The sequence below is a fragment of the Festucalex cinctus genome, chromosome 17, assembly GCF_051991245.1.
Source record: "Festucalex cinctus isolate MCC-2025b chromosome 17, RoL_Fcin_1.0, whole genome shotgun sequence".
NCBI lineage: Eukaryota > Metazoa > Chordata > Actinopteri > Syngnathiformes > Syngnathidae > Festucalex > Festucalex cinctus.
Genome location: NC_135427.1, coordinates 10,423,325 through 10,443,428, shown reverse-complemented (window position 1 = coordinate 10,443,428; position 20,104 = coordinate 10,423,325). Strand labels below are relative to the sequence as shown.

At 43.0% G+C, this 20,104-nt stretch overlaps 4 protein-coding genes across 5 annotated transcripts in view; 1 reads left to right on the top strand and 3 right to left on the bottom strand.

Moving 5' to 3' along the window:
- Positions 1 to 415: 415 nt before the first annotated feature.
- Positions 416 to 3,505, bottom strand: LOC144005337 (transmembrane protease serine 9-like). The gene is made up of 10 exons (XM_077503461.1): positions 3,451 to 3,505; positions 2,825 to 2,845; positions 2,579 to 2,741; positions 2,233 to 2,501; positions 2,005 to 2,150; positions 1,631 to 1,925; positions 1,384 to 1,546; positions 1,042 to 1,310; positions 795 to 940; positions 416 to 715 (listed from the first exon to the last, which is right to left on the bottom strand). The coding sequence occupies exons 1-10, from the start codon at positions 3,503 to 3,505 to the stop codon at positions 416 to 418; spliced, it is 1,827 nt and encodes a 608-aa protein (XP_077359587.1).
- A 2,107-nt stretch (positions 3,506 to 5,612) lies between these two features.
- Positions 5,613 to 7,528, bottom strand: vkorc1 (vitamin K epoxide reductase complex, subunit 1). Its single transcript, XM_077501964.1, has 3 exons — positions 7,043 to 7,528; positions 6,252 to 6,361; positions 5,613 to 6,023 (listed from the first exon to the last, which is right to left on the bottom strand). The coding sequence occupies exons 1-3, from the start codon at positions 7,228 to 7,230 to the stop codon at positions 5,812 to 5,814; spliced, it is 510 nt and encodes a 169-aa protein (XP_077358090.1). The 5' UTR covers positions 7,231 to 7,528; the 3' UTR covers positions 5,613 to 5,811.
- Positions 7,529 to 7,882: 354 nt separating this feature from the next.
- Positions 7,883 to 13,630, top strand: mapk7 (mitogen-activated protein kinase 7). Of its 2 annotated transcripts, none has more exons than XM_077501933.1 (7): positions 7,883 to 8,245; positions 8,835 to 9,109; positions 9,310 to 9,475; positions 9,993 to 11,419; positions 11,877 to 12,952; positions 13,039 to 13,169; positions 13,264 to 13,630. In XM_077501933.1, exons 2-7 carry the CDS (start codon positions 8,839 to 8,841, stop codon positions 13,409 to 13,411), a joined length of 3,219 nt encoding a protein of 1,072 aa, XP_077358059.1. In that variant the 5' UTR covers positions 7,883 to 8,245; positions 8,835 to 8,838; the 3' UTR covers positions 13,412 to 13,630. The 2 variants fall into 2 exon arrangements, with proteins under 2 accessions (XP_077358059.1, XP_077358058.1); XM_077501932.1 differs by having other exon boundaries at positions 7,883 to 8,258.
- A 134-nt stretch (positions 13,631 to 13,764) lies between these two features.
- The window catches only part of LOC144004619 (serine protease 27), an 18,494-nt gene continuing 12,154 nt past the window's right edge, over positions 13,765 to 20,104 (bottom strand). The window contains exons 6-11 of the mRNA XM_077501956.1: positions 17,087 to 18,114; positions 16,513 to 16,625; positions 16,233 to 16,309; positions 15,258 to 15,529; positions 15,018 to 15,169; positions 13,765 to 14,264 (exon numbers count right to left, since the gene is read on the bottom strand). Coding sequence (XP_077358082.1) covers positions 14,007 to 14,264; positions 15,018 to 15,169; positions 15,258 to 15,529; positions 16,233 to 16,309; positions 16,513 to 16,625; positions 17,087 to 17,132 — 918 coding nt within the window. The 5' untranslated portion in view covers positions 17,133 to 18,114 and the 3' untranslated portion in view covers positions 13,765 to 14,006. The remainder of the gene's footprint in view (positions 14,265 to 15,017; positions 15,170 to 15,257; positions 15,530 to 16,232; positions 16,310 to 16,512; positions 16,626 to 17,086; positions 18,115 to 20,104) is intronic.

The window sequence follows — 20,104 nt, the reverse complement described above, 5'->3', positions numbered from 1 at the left end:
TAATGCAACAGTAATGACAAACTCAAGCATCTTTTTAAGGAAAAAAATCTGTTTCCATCAAGGTGGCAAAGGTGGCAAATCTGTCCGGAATCTAAAAACCCTGCCACGGTTTGCCTTTAGCGCCAGGTGCTAGCTAGCTAGATCCTTAGCTAGATCTCCGGGAGCGCAGTTACCCGCCCGTTGAGTAGAAGCACCTGTGACTGAAGCCAAACTATGGCAGGGACATTACTTTCTGGACCTGGATTTGCCAACTCTGCAAGGAGTATAGTTGAGTACAATATAGTGTTTTTGTGAATTTACGTTAAAAACTTGAATGCTTCCAAACGTGAGTACTATCAAAGTGTTGGTATGAAATTGGCCACCTTCTGGAAATCAGTGAAGAAAGCACAGTAACAAAACTTCTTGTCATAAAACTCTACATGGAATATATGTTGTAAGCGACATGGTAATAGTGAACCCCACATTCAGCACTGGGCACATCAGCACGATGTAGAGGACAAGTGTAGTTGCTATCAGCATCAGGCCCACTGGAGTTGAACTGCACAAAGCCCGGCTTATCAGAGCTGATGTGGGAGTTGATCCAGGACTGGTAGATGGACACTCTTGTATAAACCCCTGGATTATTTGCTCGACCACAGCCATATCCATAACTGACAATTCCAGACTGGATCCAGATAGAATCCTGCTGACTCACCATTGGACTTCCTGAATCTCCCTGAGGGTGTGGAACGAAAGTGTCTGTCAAAACATCTTTTAACATTTAAAAACCAAGTAGGATATGAAAAGTAGTCTACCTGACAAGCATCTTTCCCTCCTTCTAGAAAACCAGCACAGATCATATTATCTGTGACTAAACCTGCTCCAATTAGGCATGTACATTGTTTGTTTCCCACAACTGGGACTCCCACTTGTTGTAACGTTTTAGGGGAGGGGAGAGGCACTAAAAGGTACAGTGAAAATATCTGAGGTGCAGTCAACAAATACGATTATGATTTCTTTATATTTGGAATGTATTATACTCCTGTGTAAGAAGTCCCTTACCTCCTTCCCGGATTGATCCCCAACCGGTGACCCAGCTATCAGTTCCATTGTTAAACATGCTGCTATTGGCTGCTAGACAAACAGGTCTGACGTAGGCGTTGAACTCGACCACAGAGGAGAGTCTGAGCAGCGCAATGTCATTGTTAAAAATTAAATTGTCAAAAAATGGATGCAAAATGATTGTGTCGACACTCCTGGTCACTTCGTTTGGTTCGATGCCCTCCAGGTTCCTACGACCAAGAGAAACTGACCAACCAACAGTACTTGTGCTATGGAGAGAATGCCAAAGATTAGATGGTCAAATGAGAAGAAATGTGTATCTTTTCATGCTGGGTGACCCACCTGGTAAAGCAATGGGCAGCAGTCAGTACCCACTCTTCGTTTATGAGAGTACCACCACAAACATGGCTACCAAAACTCTGCACGCTAGCTTGCCAGGGCCAACTTCCTTCTGAAACAACATCTCCTCCAATTATCTTGTTTCTCCGTGATGATATACCACACACTGCAAACATACCATCTCATTACTAAAACTCCAGGTTTCATCATGGGAATGTATATCGACAATGCTATGGTGATTGTGACGCACATTCAGCACTTGACAGGATGGGCACCAGATCTGTGGTTGTAGCCAGTCCTTCGTTAGCAGAAGGAGGTAGACCAGGACAAGTGTAGTTGCTATCAGCATCCAGCCCAATGGAGTTGAACTGCACAAAGCCTGGTTGATCAGACCTGATGTGGGAGTTGATCCAGGACTGGTAGCGGGACACTCTTACATAAACCCCCGGGCTATTTGGCTGAGAACAGCCAAGTCCAAAACTGATGATTCCAGACTGGATCCAGATCGAATCCTGCTCACTCACCATTGGACCTCCTGCGTCCCCCTGAGGATGTAAAGAGGAATTTTTGGCCCATCCAAGTTTTACCTTAAAAAAATCAAGTAGGAAATGATAAGTAATCAACCTGACAAGCGTCTATCCCTCCCTCTAGAAAACCAGAACAGATCATATTGTCTGTGACTAAACCCGCTCCGATTAGGCAGCTACACTGTCTGTTTCCCAAAACTGGAACTTCCACTTCTTGTAACGTTGCAGGGAAAGGAAGGGGCTCTAAAGAAGAAAATTGCAGCATATTAGGTATAATCCACATTATATTCCAATGTTCCGTGTTTTTGAAAGTTCACTTTCCCACCTCCTTCCTGGACTGTTGCCCAACCGGTGACCCAACTGTCAGTGCCATTATTGATCACACTGGTATTGGCAGCCAGACACACAGGTCTTATGTAGTCTGAGAATGTGACTGGTGAGGAGAGTCTGAGCAGAGCGATGTCATTATCCAAGCTGAAAATGTCAAAGTCTGGATGCAAAATGATGGCATCAACAGTTCTGGTCACTTCATTCGGGTTGTTTCCTTGCAAGTTCTGACGACCGAGAGAAATTTCCCACCCAGAGGTACTCGTGCTGCAAAGAAATTGCCAAGTGTTAGATGGTCAAAATAGAAGAAATACAGAAAAATGTTTTATTTTAGAATGACCTACTTGGAGAAATAGTGGGCAGCAGACAATACCCACTCTTTGTTTATGAGGGACCCAGCACAAACATGGATGCCCAAACTCTGTAGACTTGCCTGCCAGGGCCAACTTCCTTCTTGAGCAACTCCACCACCAACGATCTTTGTGTTCAGTGACGGTCTACCGCACGCTACGGAAGAGAGGTTATGATAAATTCATGAGGAGAATGTTGATTCATTCAAACAAATATTTATATTTAGAATCCAAACGTACCATCTAGCTGAGCATGTGAGTCTGGGGAAATATAAACACATGGAAATCAACCCTTGTTCAAATTTAGTTAGTTGACATTAAATAGCTTAACACACACTACAATTCATGACTTAATTTTCTGAAAAATATTAAACATATTTCAGTTAATCATTTCCACTTTTTTTCAAACCTATATTTTGATCATTAAAAACATTCACACATGAACTGTATAATATATAATAAATACAGAAATTTAAAGTCACAACAGTATATTACTTTGTCAAGAATAATACCGAGAATAAACCACAATAAAGTTATACGCAAAATTTATTTTTAAAACCTCTCAAAAGTGAAAAATAATTTCCATGTAGCCTACTTGAGTATACATCGAAATCTGAATTTCCAAATATTTCATATATACATAAAATATTTTATATATACTAAAAATGAATTTATAGCCCTTATACAAAAGCTGCTTAAAAAAAGTTGTACAAATGATCACTCATTTACCATTGACACTACATTATGTTTGTCTATACACAAATGACACAAAATCATCCAAAGCATGAACAGATCATATTTTAAGTGACTTGTTAATGTTCGAAACATTCCAGCATGCACAAGTAGAAAATTTTAGTGCGACTTACTTGCAGTTAAAAAGCTGAGCAGAGCGATGATGTTGAGCCATTCCCGCCACGCCATTGTGAGAATGTTCAAATCTTTCATGTTCACTGTAAGTCATCTTCAGTCGACATCTATGCTATGAGGTGAGCCCTTCCCACATACACACCCCACCCTGCGATGACACGATTTTCCATCACTTACCTTACTTTGAATAGCCAAATGCTTGACGTAAATACTGCAAATACTTGAGTTGACAAGCAACATTTTCTGTCAAGGATAAATGTGCATCCTTTAGGCTATTTGAAAATTGTGATCGTTGACTTGACATGTCAATAAAGTTTCCACAGCCCCACCCAATCGTATCTGCACATTTACAAACCTTACGCCTTCTATCCACTGATGTGCGTACACTCACAGCCAACAATGAGGCACTCTAAAGTTGCCACACCAGCACCGAGCTCAGTGGACAACGTTGGCTGTCAAGTTGGACTTTTGTTTTTATTTATTTATTCTCCCTCTACATTCTTCTGGATTTTTCTGTGGGGTTTTTCAATGCCGTGACAATGAGGCACTCTAAAGTCAAGTTAAAATGACTTGTATAGCCTTTAATTACATAAGAGGCCCATGGCTGACAAAAAAAAATCTAAACTACATTTGGAGAAATTTTATTTTCATGGTGTGGCCTAGGCATACAGTAGCTAGCGACCTAGCTAAATGGGTCAGTGGCTAGTGTTTTAGCTCAATAAATATATAAACACATCCACAAATAAAATAACCATTGAATACTTGCAATCATATGCAAATACACTTGAATTAGTTTCACAAGGACTCTGGAATCACAGTTTCGCTTCACATTTTGCCTTTTTTTTTTTTTCTATCCACCTATTATGGTTGTCATTGCCTCGGCCTCACAATGAAAACAACAACGCTGATGTGCAAATTGCATGTGAGGAAGCAACCGGTTTTGTGTAAGAAAAAAAATAATATATAGCTGGGAAGAAAATGCAGACAGACCTCTCCAAGTTCGTTTTCCACCAAGTCAAGGTGTGTTTAAGAATGTCAGACTTTCGTTTGGGGGCATTTGCATTTTTTTAACACAATGGTGGGGAAGCTATGGAGCCATGAGAGTATTTGATCCCGCCCGCCAAGTCAGTCTAGACACAAATACAACAAAGTAGAAGTTATATTTAACACACCTATGCTCATAACGTAAAACATATTACATTTATTTGCATCATATTTCATATAAGGTCATTTTTGTGTACCAACATATTCTAAATGATGATATAATGTTAAAACAAGCCGTTTTGGGGTTACCTGAAAAGTGACCATTATTGAGGTACAGTATATAGTTTCCTTGTAGTGTACTACTAGTTGTTGTACCTTAAGTTTGTTTGGGATGAATATGGCAGTATATAAACAGAAAAAAAATACAGAATTAAACACACACGAAACATCAGTTTTGAAAAAATTATCCTCCCCCCCCCGCCGACACACAAAAACTTGCTTGGGTGCATTCTGGCGATAAATCTTCGTTAAGTGCCTCATAATTATTGGCGCTGCTTTCATCTCAGTGTGTGGATTAGCAGCACATCTTGTACTTTACACGCTAGATTTCAAACTTGTTTCCAACTCATCCTACTACATAAATATAGTATGGTTGCCCTCAAAAGGACAATTTTAACAGTGGGGTCACACATACAGTATATGTAATCAGTACAGGTGTAACACTATGCCAAAAATTCGTTATTGGTGAGTAAATTTCCCCTGTGAATGAACAAAGTTTCCATTCATCAAGTATGGTTCGATTCACAATATGGTTGCCACTTTACAAGTCAACAATTATTCCCATTTCGTTTTGAACATTGGAAACTTCGTTTTTCAATTTCAAAAACCAAATAAAAGACAATATCAAAACTTCCTAATTTTAACTCCTCCCCTTTATGCGTAAAAGTGAGTCGCTGCTTGACGTCAACGCCACCTTCAGGGCTTTGTCGCCATCTTGTGGCATTTTAGGGTATTACAAAAACAGAAAAAAATAACGCAAACGTTTTTTCAGCAGCTGAGATTAGTTTGCACAAGAAAAAAGTGAATAAGTGTTTTGGTGTAATTCTCGTTTCGTTTAATCTTATGATGTGATTTGTAAGATTGGTTTTGAGTATTGTTTAATTCACACAAAACAAAATAACATCCATCAACTTTATTTCTTCAACACTGTATAATCAAATCTAGGAGGATAGGTTACTGGAAAAGTGGGATGAATCCTGTTTTTTTGTAAAAAGTCTCAGCAGGAGTAAACAAGGCAGTAACACCAGTGATGTTACTTTGGGCCAGGAGAGAGAGCAAAAGGTGTGGAATGTAACACTTTTTTTTGGGAATGAATATTATCCTGACTTCTCTTTCTTCCCTTCAACTGCACTTCTTCGCTTGAGGTTGGTGTAGAGCAAGGCAAAGTTGACGATGTACGTTGACACGCACACCATACAGAAATCTCCCAGGACAAAAGCCAGAATCGAGGCGAGGTAGAGCGAGCCGGCCACTGACACCCAAGAGGAAAGCACCAAGAACAGAGCGGCCTTTTTGGACAGGGAAAGACCTGTGACAAAAACAAACACTCGAAGTAATTTTCAGGTTTTTTTTTTTTTTTTTTTTTAAATGCATGCCAAGAGGAGCAAAAAAAAAAAGCACAACATTCATTTCTACACAAACTATTGGGCACTGAATTCAACTGGAATGCCGACCAACATTCCGCTTTCCGCTTTTTGTTGTTGCTTACAACCACACACGATATCGGTACTCTGTCATTTGGAGAAGGCAAACTAACCCAGGCCAAGCTGCAGAGTGTAAAATATGATTCCAAGAACACTGTTAGGCTGGTTCAGAGGGCTATCTTGGGCAACAAAGAACTGGACCAAGCCAAAACCACGTCCCCATCTGTAAAAAGATAAATGAATACACATATTTAAAAAAATATATAGATATATTGTATACATAGGAAGCTAGTGGATAGCTATATAAAGATACCTAGCAAAAGACAGCAAGCTAGCTAGATGGATAACTTGTGAGCTAGCTAACAATAGCGGAGTGATTAAAAGAAATGTAAATGTTATCTAATAAAAGACAAAAACACGTACCAAATCAAACTGGACATTTCGCTTCTCATCTGAACAGGCTTCATACATATGCCTGAATATTAGTGTGGAAATGCTTACTGCACTTTTCACAGAGGGCTCACCCAGTGCTTTACATATAGTTAAAATTCACAATATGCATACTTACATTTTACAGTTAAAGAAAATAAACATCTATCAAACCAGCATCCAAGTCATCCGTGCATTTCACAATTTGCATTTCCCCTCAAAAATTATGCTGATATGCTGATACTAATTATGGAATTTAGGTGGGGGGTGACAAGAGAACCACGCATGATTTGAATTTAGGTGAAATGTCCCCCATGAGAGTGGGGGCTGTAAAACGTGGCACTGAAAAGGGGGCGGATTCCGGCCACAAGAGGCCATTGAGCAAAACCTCCAACATATTCAACCTCACATTGGCCCGTGATCGCATTCTATTTTGCAATACGAGACAAAGTGCAATAGAAACAACAAACACTACCTTGATGTGAAAACTTTGGAGCAGCTGACAGACTCTCCCAGGTCGCACATCGCTCTGTACTCGGGGTCGTGCTCGCGGGACAATTCCACGTGGAGCGCGTAAACTGACAAAAACAAACCAAAGATGCACAAAAGCACGCGCACTGTCCTCTCCCACTTGGGCATGCCATCTGCTGCTGCTGTTGCCATGTCTAAATCCACGCAAAACGACGTCCTCTCCTTCAACAGCAGGGAAGAAAATAAATGATGTTCTGGAAAGGGCTGGGATGTGTCCGTCCACGTTATTCGCCTGCTGATTGGCTGTTGGTGTTCAAGCCCCGCCTTTTCGCTTATTGATTGGCTCTAGGGTGCTGGCCCCTCCTTTCATTGGTTTGCCAGATTTTGGAACCAGACCAGCGGACAGTAGTGGCGTAATGCTGTTTATTTAGTGAGCTACAAATTGTGTCCACAACTACACAAATATTTTACCATCCAAAATAATTGTTTGGAAATGTACTGGAAAATATCAGTGTACAGTAATCAAATATGGTGCTACTTTGAAATAAATTGGAGTGAAAATTTACTGAATTGACATTTAATTACCTATCTACTTGTACTTTTATGTTGTGGTTTACCTAAACCAAACTAGTTACAGTTCCATCCATCCATCTTCTTGACCACTTATTTGTTATTAAATTGTAAAATAAAAACATGGGGAAATAAAACTATCGAATGAGCGTGGTTCTACCGCCTTTCCTGTTCCTATTGGAGAGTGAAGCAAAGCGTCTCATAACATTGATTGGCTCCTCACAAGCCAATCATAATGCCACGCGAGTTCCACCCGTTTTTTTTCCCAGCATGAGACCCATCAGGTAGACACGCACAACTTCTGCCTTCGACGTGATGCTATTCTTTGGGGAGGAGGAAACAACTACTTTATCGATGATTTGCTGCAACAGCGACGCGATTTTAAATCAGGCTGTACTGCTCTAGTTTAAAGTTATAAAATCGCCCATGTCGCAAAACAGGGCGAAGGCAGGCAGACGCTTTGAGCGCAGGTGTACTTTTTTTTTGTCCGACAGATGGCGGTCGTGTGACTTGGTGGCTGGTCACCGCCGCGAAGAGGCGCTGAAGAAGAAGACAAAGACAAGGAAACGGCAGACAAAAACAAGACACAACAGACATGTTACCGAGGGATTAAAAGGCTCAATTAACTGACGTGTGGGTGAGCTCGCGAGGTGAACGACCGCTCCGTGACGCTCAAACACACCTCATCGATTGACTATATTGATTTAAAAATGACAGTGATTGACATTATTTCACGTTTACTAGGCTACGCCCCTGCCATGAGAGATGGGGAGACTGCACTGTAGGATATTTCAATCTCTGGGTTGTTCCTAGGCATTAAATTGGAAGTTAGAACAATAATTATTTGTCGTTATACTTCATATGCTTGCAAGGGGATTTCAGTTTTGAGAGCGTGTTGTATGTGAAGTTGCGTCCCTCACTGCTGTAAATGAATACCCAATCAGTCGGTCAATTATCACTGAACAAAGTTGCTTATTGTGGCCAAGAAGGGCAGAGTCGCTCGAAAGCAGTTTTTCCCCACTTATTTTACATTTACGAACATTTTACTGCACACCACCAAACCAAAATGTGACAATACATATCATGAAATGATTTTGTCTCAATTTACTCACAAATCTTCTTGATGTGATATACAGTATGTAATCTCTCAACAATTAAGTCAAACAAAAGATGCCACAAATCCATATTTCACCTGTGATCACAATGTGTCCCTCTCCTTTCCACAGAGATATGTCATCGGAGGAGCATGGGGATGGTCAAAACTGTCAACCTGTGGCCGTGGCGTCTGAAAGAATGACTGCTGGAAAAGGCGACGACAACCAGCATGCGGTCAAGTCGATGAGTGGCGGCACAGACACCAGCACAACTGCCAAAAACTTGGCTTTGCTTAAAAAGCACTCGTTAGATGTGAAGTTTGATGTGGGCGAGGAGTACGATGTCATTGAAACCATCGGGACTGGTGCCTATGGCGTCGTGTCATCTGCCAGGAGACGAGATAATGGTAGGGCTTATTTGATTTGAAATGGTAATTAATCAGTAGCATATAGTCAACTCTAAAATGTAATTTATCTGTATACTGTACAAATTCACTCATTAAAAATCAGCAAGGTTTCAACTTGACCACAAGGTAATTGACATTTGTGTTGTTGTAATAGGCGTGCAATCATGTACTCACACTTTCACGTGAATTATGTACCTCAGGCCAGCAGGTGGCGATAAAGAAGATCTCCAATGCCTTTGAAGTGGTCACAAACGCCAAGCGCACCTTGAGGGAACTGAAAATTCTCAAGCACTTCAAACATGACAACATCATCGCCATCAAAGACATCCTGCAGCCTAACCTTCCTCACTCAGCCTTCAAGTCTGTGTATGTACTCTTGTTATTCTGACACACATGCACAAGGATGTACATTTGCAGAGGTGGCAAAAGTGCTCATACTTAAGTAGAAGTACAGATAGGACAGGAACAATATTCTTCTCCTCAAATAAAGTACCGGTACCAGCTTTCATAATTTGGCACAGTGATAAACTTTATACAGTTTATAGTGCTTATTACTAAAAATGTGAAAAATCTAGCTAGCGTTAGCTTGGCCTTATGACATCAAAACATGTTTCCATAGGTTTGCTAATGTGAGCTAGCTAACAAAAAATGCTAAATTAGCTCCAGATGACAACTGAAAAAAACTGGCAGAAAAAAGTAATTGGTATTTTGAGGAAGTAATGAGTAGAAAGTATGGAAATTTTTTCAAAAGTCAGATGAAAAAAAAATGTACAGATGCCATAAAAAAAAAATAGTTTATTACTTCCAACCACTGTAAATTTATACTTTCTAGTGTTAGTTTAAATGTCTCTGGTTCAGTCACTTATTTTTCTTATTTTTGCAGGTATGTGGTGCTGGACCTCATGGAGAGTGACTTGCATCAGATCATCCACTCGGCCCAAGCGCTCACCCCGGAGCACACTCGCTACTTCCTGTACCAGCTCCTCCGCGGCCTTAAGTACGTACACTCTGCCAACGTCATCCACCGGGACCTCAAGCCCTCCAACTTGCTGGTGAACGAGAACTGCGAGCTAAAAATCGGCGACTTCGGCATGGCCAGGGGTCTGAGCTCCCACCCCGAGGAATCGCACTCCTTCATGACCGAATACGTGGCGACCCGGTGGTATCGAGCTCCCGAGCTGCTGCTGTCGCTGAATCACTATACTTTGGCCATCGACATGTGGTCCGTGGGCTGCATCTTTGCCGAAATGTTGGGGCGAAAGCAGCTTTTTCCCGGCAAGCACTACGTCCACCAGCTTCAGTTGATTCTGTCCGTGTTGGGCACCCCTCCCAACGGGCTCATCGGTGCTATTAGAGCCGACAGGGTGCGCTCGTACGTTCAGAGTCTTCCGTCCCAGTCTGCTGTGCCCTTAGCCAAACTGTACCCGCAAGCTGAGCCCGGGGCTTTGGACCTGCTTGCGTCCATGCTGCGCTTTGACCCCCGCGAGCGAATCGCCGTGACTCAGGCGCTGGAGCACCCGTACCTGGCCAAGTACCACGATCCCGACGACGAGCCCATCTGCGTGCCGGCGTTCGATTTTGAATTTGACAAGCTTACGATGAGCAAGGAGCAAATCAAAGAGGAAATTCTGATGGAGATCCAGGACTTTCATAGGAACAAGCAGGGCTCACGTCAGAGGCTTCAGTTCAGGCCCTTGGTGAGGGCGAATGGCGGCGGCGGAGGAGCCGCGACGCAAAGCAGTCAGTGCGTTGCTCAGGTTTCCTCGACCAGCTTAAGCGCGTCCACAAATATTCATGGCAAACAGAACCAAAAATCCTCACAAACGAGAGAAACAGAGTCAACACAGGAACGAGGACCAGCAGAGGTGAACCGGACGTTCACAAATCAAATGGACACATGTAACAAAGTTCTCAATTTACCGTGCCTCACCAAAAGCGAAAGCGGCCCGGTCGACGTGGACATGCCCAGCGCCAACTCGGACAGCGGCCAGCCGGAGACCATCGATTTAACCACACCCGTGTCCAGTCACGACGCTGAATCGATGCCGGACAACCAAGGGCAGGAAAGGCCGCCTCCGCACAACCAGAACCAGCCTCCGTCCTCCATGACACCTTTACACAGTACCGTGCCTTCTCTGTCGCTGTCAGCTGCCCAAGCTCAGTCCCTGTCCCAAAGCCTCTCACAGTCCCTGGCGACAAACCAGAAGCCTCCCCAGGGTGCCTCAGAAGGACCCAGGAAAGATGGGGCAATATCGGAAGACACCAAAGCAGCTCTGAAAGCTGCTTTATTCCGAAATAAAGCCAGAGGTGGTATGTTTCTCCCCCTTCCTTTGAAAGTGTTTTTTTTTTTTTTTTTAAATTGTATTTAATTGTGGCCACAAATAGGACAAAAGAGGATTAGGGCCAGTGAAGGGGGGGGGGGGGGGGGAAACGGTTGGCAGAATTCTCACTTTAATCTCAGAATTCTGACTTTAAAGTGACAATGCTAACTAAAGTCAGACTTCTGACTTCCAGTGCTACTATTATTCTGACTTTAAAGTTAGCATTCTCACTGTAAAGTCAGAATTCTGACTTTAAAATTGTGAGAATCCTGCCAAACGTTTTTCTTTTCTCTTTACTCGCCCTAAGCCTCTTCCATAAAACAGGTGTAATATGCGTGCAAAATATTAATTTGTGACCACAAAACACTAAAGTTTGGCTACATAGTAGTTTGTGACATTGAAATGGGTATAGCGTGCGTTCCAACAACTTTACAATTTCTATCCAGATGGAGGTGTCGCAGCACTGGGGATAGAGGTGGCCACTGGAGGAGGAGGAACATCGTCGGCCGTTTCCAACCCAGAGTCGCGCCGCCCCGTCACCGCTCAGGAGCGCCAGCGAGAGCGTGAGGAGAAGAGGAGGAAGAGGCAGGAACGAGCCAGGGAGAGGGAGAAGAAACTGAAGGAGAAAGAGAGACGAGAGGGGAGGCCCGGCGACTCGCTGGGCGGGGTCCTGCTGAGCGATAACGACAAGAGCCTCTTGCAGCGCTGGACAAAGATGATGGACAGCCGCAATGACAAATCCCACACGCCGAATAGTGAAGGCGGGAAAAATAAAGACTTTAATGTGAATGCTGTTGTGGGCGACAACGCTCAAGGATCACCCAACAACAACAAACCTGAAAGGGAAACAACAAAGTTTCAGTCTCACGAGCAGCTAATCTCTCAAGTCCGAGCCAGTCAGTCCGGTTTGCTCCACCCTGCCACCAAAAACCAGCAATTACTCTTTTCAATGAGCCAGAAGAAACCAGCAGATATCGTCCTTGCTGTGAGCGGTTGTGTGGACCTGATGGCCGTCTCCGGAGCCTTTGTTAAGAACAACACGCTCAAACCTCACGACGAGAGTGGCGGCGGCGGCCCGAGCGGGTTCAACTGCTTCGCTAATTGGAGCGGACAGCAATTAGAGAGTGGGCCATCACAACATGCAAAATCGCACGGGACGCCGCCACAGCAGAACTTTCTCCCGACGCAAAGTCAAGCCTTAGCCGACTCGCGGACGCAGCTGCTCCCACTGGAGACTTTTTTGACCAAAGGCCCGGCCGCACTGAGCACCAGCGAAGCCAGCGGGGAAATCGCTGGCCACAATCACCTCACCCATCATGTCACGCCCTCGGCAGCCAACGCCGGGCCCGCGGAGAAGCTGTGTTCCTCCAGCGGGGACAAATTGGGGCCACAGGTGCCAAACCCCATCTTAGGGGTCCCCGCGCGGGGACATCCCAGTTTGGGATTCACAGATACGGGAGAGCAGAGCCCCTCAGTCGCCCCTGACATCCACACAGTAACACTACAGCTCTCCAAGTCTCAGGTGTGTTTTACTTTGGAAGGGGGGGAGGGGGGGATGCAGCTCAGTAAGTCAAAGTTCAATTTAATGAGCATGTTCTGCCATCTCAGGTTGAGGACGTGTTGCCGCCGGTGTTCTCGGTTACCCCGAAAGGCAGTGGGGCGGGCTACGGCGTGGGCTTCGACCTGGATGATCTTCTTACCCAGTCGCTCACGGAGCTGCAACACTGCGACCGAGACAGGTGAGCTCCCAAATCCTTGCTCAATCGCTACTCGCGAAAATGTTTGGGATTCGGGTGAAATTGCAGGATTAACCTAAAAAAATGCCTCCGCCAGTTACGACTCAGCCCCGCTGTCGGCCTCGCTCTTATCTGATTGGAGCGAGGTTCACCGGATGACTCCGGCCGACCTGGAATCGCTGCAGCAGGAGCTCCAGCTCGGCTCTCCCATGATCCTCTCTGATTCCATTCCACCCGACGCCTGACTGCGTGCCCGTGCACATTTGAATGTAGGTTTTGTTTTGACTGAATGAATTAATTTAAAAGTAGCTTTACTTTTATGAACGGCATTACTACTTGGTTTATTTTTACGTTGGTCTCCTAGTCCTAAAAACACAAAATCAACTGTCAGCCTGTGAATGTTAAGAAATTATTAAAATTTAAATTTTCTATTAAAGAAAAGATGTATTATTCTTTTTTTTTTTTTTTTAAAAAGCACCACATATTTCTTTGCCTTCTATATAAACATGACTATTTGAAACATGCAATGGGTTAAATATTTTTAACTTCATATCAGTTTCTTTGAAAATTATTTTTTTTAGTCCACAAGCCATAGGGCTCAGTGTTGAATCACATTTATTACAAAAACACCATGAATATAGCTCAAAATTGCCATTAAAAGTACAAATGTATGAAAAACATTTTGACCCACATTCCACTCAACTACTGCAAATTAAAAAAAAAGAAATATATTATATTACATTCCTTGGTACATATTGCTTCATGTTCGTGTAGGTTGCAAGTAATTTCTTCATTTGGCCCGGGTTTTACCTCCCCCAAAAATGTATTGTCAAAGCTTACTTATAGCCACCTCAGGACCAGCATGGTGGACAAACAGCCGAGTAGAGTCGTCGCCGCCCCCTCGAACCGGTGCCGATGAGCTCGGCCGTACAGACTGATCTCCGGTACGTTGTCGCTGATGAAACTGGAGTAGCTGGTGAGCCTGGCGTACACGCCTGGCTGGTTGACCTCAGCGCATCCCAGCCCGAAACTCACCACTCCCGCCTGCACCCAGGTCCTGTTCAACATCTGGCAGACGAGGGGCCCTCCTGAGTCGCCCTGATGGGAGAGGGTGGGGGTACAAGTCAAAATAAATATGCCAGGACTTTTTGGTGTTGGTGAAGTGGTTAGCACATCCGCCTCCCAGTACTGAGGACTAGGGTTCGATTACAGGCTCTGGCCTTCCTGGGTGGAGTTTGCATGTTCTCCCCGTGCCTGCGTGGGTCTTCTCGGGGTACTACTCCCACATTCCAAAGACATGCATGGCAGGTTAATTGGGCGCTCCGAATTGTCCTTAGGTGTGCGTGTGAGTGTGGATGGTTGTTCGTCTTCGTGTGCCCTGCGATTGGCTGACAACCAGTCCATGGTGTACCCCGCCTACTGCCCAAAGCCAGCTGAGATAGGCTCCAGCACCCCCGCGACCCTTGTGAGGATTAAGTGGTCAAGAAAATGGATAGATGGATGTTTGCTGTAATTATAGTTAGTTTTGTAAATATAAAATGTAGTTTGAGTTTTCGTTTTTTAAAAAGCATTTTCGTTTTTATTTTATTTTGGTAACAATATTGTTTATTGAATTTTAGTTTTTGTTTTAGTTTAACTAAAATAACCTTTAATGGCACCTGTTTTTCCATACCCTCCCTTCTTACTTTGACCATCTAGAAAACATTTTTTTTATTTTATTTGAACTGAGTCAAATGCCATGTTTAGCATATGTCGCGGGCCACTGAAAAAGGGACGGCGGGCCGTAAATGGCCCCCGGGCCGTAGTTTGGACACCCACTGGTGTAAACGGAAAGAGCTGATCCAACTTTACCTGGCAAGAGTCCTTGCCGCCCTCCTGGTAGCCGGCACAGATCATATCGTACAAGATGTCCACTTTCTCTATCTGGTACATCTGACGACACAAATCCTGCGAGATGATTGGCACCTGCACCTCCTGCAGAGGCCCCACCCCTGGCAGCGGGACTGGGCGGAGAGGCAGATGTGGAACTTGAATGTATGTTCCAACGACAAAACGTGCAGTATTATTACTTATTTATTAAATGAGCCTCACTGCTATTGCGGATGTCCCCCCAGCCGGTGACGGAGCATCGCATGCCGCTAGGAAACGGGATGCCAGAGGCAGGCAGGCAAACGGGATGGATCCAATCTGACCAGGTTAGGGGACTGGCGAGGCGAACCAGGGCTATATCCTTACCGCTGCGAGGCTCGTCATATCCAGACGGGATTACCACATAGTTGATGCGGTGTGCTGACTGGTGTGGGTTGTGATTGTTCAGGTAGTACCAGCCGGCGTAGATGGTGTACGAGCTCACGTCGGATGGACTGAAAGGAGATTAGCCATGTAAAATGTCATCCAAAATTGTGTTTTTATAAAAGCTATTGCCCAATTTTTAGTTGACCTTTATTGAGCAAAGACATGTCAAATCACACAGCCCAAAAGAAGCCATTTTATATATACAGTTTGTTGCTTATCAATAAACAACATAAGGCTGTGTTTTACGGACTTGGCACTTTCTTTGTTGTGTATATTTTAGATTGAAAGATGCTTTCAATCTGGTGAACATCAGTGTCCATTAGCCAAACTTGTTTACAGATAAATCAATAAACAGCCTGTGATTGAATAAATGTTCTTCACATCCAAAAGGGACGTCAACACGTTACCACAGATGCTGCTTGAAGATCCGGGGTTCCAACTTCCAACATATTTTTAATGCCAAAATTCTACACTCTCTCTAATGGATTAATTGAATTACCAGACTTCTTCTTGAAAAAAAAATACAAAATCTTACGTGAATAAATCAATCATGAGGTTAATCTCTTACTTTCATTATTCTGATTATGTATTCCATTAACGTCACTAAATTTCCAGAAAACTGTACATAGGCCATACAAGCACATAAAAATAAATTAGGACCAAACCTAGAAAAGTTCACATGGCATCTTATTGAAACAAGGTCATGAACATATGTCGAATGAACACAGGACGTTTCTAAAAATGTTGATAAATGTGCGTGTGTGCTCTTACTTGGGAAAACAGTGAGCCGCTGATAGGATCCAGTTCTCTGTGATAATGGAGCCTCCACAGACGTGACCTTTATCATTCTGGAGGCCAAAAAGGAAATTTTAAAAACTCACACACACCCACACAGTGGGTCACCTCAGCATCACGAGCAGATCCCTCTCTCCTCAAGTCAGCTTGATAAACAAGATACTTTAACGGTGCTTGGAAACACAGCATAGTACAAGAGGGCGATGCCTAGGTGGAAGACGAGCACCTGTGGCTACCATGGTCTACTGGGACCCACCTGTACAGACACCTGCCATGGCCACGCCCCGTCAGAGGCATCCATCCCTCCCACAATCCTGTTCTCCTGAAGGGTTGGTCTTCCGCAGTCTTGGGCGTACGAGACCAAAAAACCTACATGATGATATCAAGGATACTTTTAACTGGGAACAGGGAGGAAGAACTTTTATATTTCATACTGTAACAGCTAAAAAATATGAGAAGAGTTTGATTAATGATAGCTATAGATAGACCATTACAACGTACATTTTACCTGTACTGTATAATGGATTTTGATTGTGTTTCTGAAACTGTGACCATATAAGAACATTGGAACGTAAAATGGGGTAAAAAGGTCACGTAATAATACTGTATGTTTTCATGGAATACTACGGAGAAGTAATACTTCCTAGTCAAATTTCATTCTTATTTTCATACAACTTATTTTTCATACAAAAAAACACGTTATATTTGTTATTCCAAACGTAAAAAAAAAAAAAAAAATGTTCTGTTTTTGTTTATTCAACAGCGGACATACATCGTAGTGGGACAAAGAAACAGACATGGCGACGACCGGAAAGATACGGTTCACTCACCTGTAACGCCCAACAAAGTCGCAAAAAACTGAGACTTGAGTGACATTTTCCCCGTGTCTTGTGTCACAAATCGCAGTCTCGCTCACAAAGAAGCAAAACTCAAAAAGCACAAAATGAATTAAAATCCGTGGCAAATGGCGTTCGCGTGACGTGTACGTCGACCTTCCCGCCTGGTGACCGTTCAATAAGAAATTGAGCAAATGTTTGTTTTAAAGACAGAATAAAAATATGATTGACGAATCCCCGTTTCGTTTGTCTTGTCGCGTAGTGTAGTTACATCGAGTAACGGGTCCAGGCTGAAGCGGTTTCGGCCACATTCCAAAGTGAAACGCTAGCTCTTCGCCGTCAAGCAGCAAACTACCTGTTGGAGCAACGGACCAATCAAATGTCGCCTTGAGAGTCCACCTGAGCCAATGGAATTCGATGAATGCAAGCGGAATCCCCTCCCCCCTCGAAATGAATCAAAGTTCCAGTCAAGTATTTGGGTCAATATAAAGTGCCATCGATTATCACAATCAATTAACTGCAGTCTGTGTGAAAAGTGGCTGAATGATACTAAATGTATAAGCAAAATGTTTACTTGGTTTGGCTGTCCACAACAAATAATTTGACAAAATGAATCTGTTTGATCAAGTGTGTAGCCTACTGAATATTATATTGAATATTTTGGAATTTGTATTTTGATTTTCCACCCTGTCGTTAACTTGCATTTTGAATATTGCTACCTCCTTTCAATTATTTATTAAGATATTGGCCGCATGGATTTATTGATTTATATTTTTTAAAAAAATGTTCATTTTAACAAAATGCATGCTTTTGGGTGTCTAATTGCTACAGATCATAAAAATAAACTCAAACTGCCATTACGTTAGTCAAGTGACTTTTGTTAAACGTTAACTTCCCACAATGGCGAAATGCCCTTCTCATGTTTCCTGTTTCTTGAGGGTGTATAACCCCCATGTGAGTCCCATGTGAGTGGAAACCTGCTCAGCGTGTATTTGTCCACAGGACGGGGGACTGAAAGTTACCTAAAAAGAAAAAAGAAAAGAAAAAATTGAACTAGTTAACAGTGGTGCCTTGATTCACAATTCAAGGATGGTACTTTCCAAGTGTAATGATTCAATTCAGTTCGCTTAAATCTTTTAACATAAATAAAATGTACCAAAGAACCTATGACAAAAAGTGTTATCCTAACACTTTAATGATGTAATTTTAACTGTATCCCAATGTCTTCTGTTTACAGTTAATCTGTGTTTAAATTATAGTAATTTGTGAATTCTCCAAAATTTGATCTTTTTAACATTTTCTTACTGTCAATTCAACAGTTGTGTTTGTTTCATTTTGCAACATATTAATGTGAATTTCAAAATGTTTAATTGTTTTTGTACAGAAATTGTACAGAAATTTTACATTACTTACAGTGCAGAAAACAGGTGTGCAAAATATGTTTTTAAAGGTATTGAATTGCACATTAAAAAAAACAAAGTTATCAAATTAATTCCAGACTAACTTTTTTTGCTGCTGAAAATGGCGAAATTGGACAAGTATGCCTTTAAAGAATACTGTACGGAGCTATTTTTTGTTATTATTGATGGTAACTAAAAACTGTATTGTGTTTTCATCTAAAACTGATTAATGCCACTTCACCTTGCAAGTCAAGGTAGCACTGCCGCATCCTGAATATCTCCTGGTGGACTTTTGTGAAGTAAACCTACATATTGCCAATTTTATTCCACATTGCGCTGTGGGTCACTTCCTTTATTCACATGACACCGAATGCTTATTCCTTCTGTCTGTCTTTAAAGCTGTCTCTCTCTCTCTCTTTTTCTCTCTCTTTTGCTCTCCTGCCCCGCTCCCTCACTCGCCAACTCTCTCGTGCCCCCAGGCAGTGTGTCTAGTTTCACAGAGCAATTGAAGGTGACAGGGACAGAGAGAGAGGGAGAGGGAGGGAGGGACAGAGGGAGGACACATCACACTGTGGCCTGGGGCTACACAACAGTAGCGGAAGAGCAGGAGATGGAGGTGGGTGGGATGGAGGGGGGGCACCAAAAAGAGAGTCTCATGGTGGTCCTCACAGGGAATTCCATAAACAGGTAAATAGCACAACAAGTCGGAATGAGCGCGTCACGTGGCCGCAGGTGAGCTGTGAGCGCGCTAACGCGCACGCACATGCTCCTCCTACCTGCTGGCCTCACTCATTATATATGAACGCATCACAGGAGCCAGTCAGGAAGCGCAATTATAATGCACTCCCGTTTGTTTTTATTTTAACGTCTTGATGAATATTTGTCGTGGCACTGTAACCATGGCGACTGCCTCCGCACGCACACACCGCCCCCATCCCCTCCCCGTGTCCACCCCCCGCTTTCCGCATCCCCCCCCTTTCAGCGCCGAAAAAAGCAAGGGATGGCGAGGGAGGGAGAGAGAGAGGTGACAGGAATGAACTAACAAGATGCACTAGAAAAAAGAAAAAAAGAAAAAAAGAAAACATGTCCCGGAGCTACATGAATCTTTGCAGCGAAGCACGCGCCGTCACACACACTCACACGCTCACACATTATTGCACTCAGCACATAGGGATCACATAGGTTAGGCCACATTCCAACAACTGGAACACAATAGGATGCAGCAATCGCTTTAGAATAAAGAAAAAATGTTTAGCTACTCAAGCTCTCTTGAAACAAAAGTTTTTTATTTATGTGTGATAGCTTGCTTGACATGTGAAATGTGATGTATTGTAAGCAACGAAGTCAACACTCCAGTCCAAAAATTGCATTAATTAAAACTCTGCTTATACTGTAAAGTGTGGCACGGCTGACCAATCCTAATTCGGATCAGCACCAAACTGTGTGTCATACACGCACTTCCTGTAGGCTATATCCCAGAATGCTATCATTAGCATTCATTGTTTAGTGAGGAAATAAGAAAACAAGTTAAAAATGTCAAACAAATTTCTGGACGGCACCACTACCAATATCGTTTAAGAAAAAAAAAAAATAGAAAAAAAATAAAAGGTTA

Excerpts from the sequence above, each read along its gene's own strand:
- vkorc1 (XM_077501964.1), bottom strand. The coding sequence starts at position 7,230 with ATGGCAACAGCAGCAGCAGATGGCATGCCCAAGTGGGAGAGGACAGTG. Across the intron at positions 6,362-7,042 it reads TCCAAAGTTTTCACATCAAG|ATGGGGACGTGGTTTTGGCT; the intron begins GTAGTGTTTGTT and ends ATCTTTTTACAG. Across the intron at positions 6,024-6,251 it reads CACTCTGCAGCTTGGCCTGG|GTCTTTCCCTGTCCAAAAAG; the intron begins GTTAGTTTGCCT and ends TTTTTGTCACAG.
- mapk7 (XM_077501933.1), top strand. The coding sequence starts at position 8,839 with ATGTCATCGGAGGAGCATGGGGATGGTCAAAACTGTCAACCTGTGGCC. Across the intron at positions 9,110-9,309 it reads TGCCAGGAGACGAGATAATG|GCCAGCAGGTGGCGATAAAG; the intron begins GTAGGGCTTATT and ends TATGTACCTCAG. Across the intron at positions 13,170-13,263 it reads CAACACTGCGACCGAGACAG|TTACGACTCAGCCCCGCTGT; the intron begins GTGAGCTCCCAA and ends TGCCTCCGCCAG.
- LOC144005337 (XM_077503461.1), bottom strand. The coding sequence starts at position 3,505 with ATGGCGTGGCGGGAATGGCTCAACATCATCGCTCTGCTCAGCTTTTTA. Across the intron at positions 2,846-3,450 it reads GCTCAGCTTTTTAACTGCAA|ACTCACATGCTCAGCTAGAT; the intron begins GTAAGTCGCACT and ends ATATTTCCCCAG. Across the intron at positions 941-1,041 it reads GGGATCAATCCGGGAAGGAG|TGCCTCTCCCCTCCCCTAAA; the intron begins GTAAGGGACTTC and ends TGTACCTTTTAG.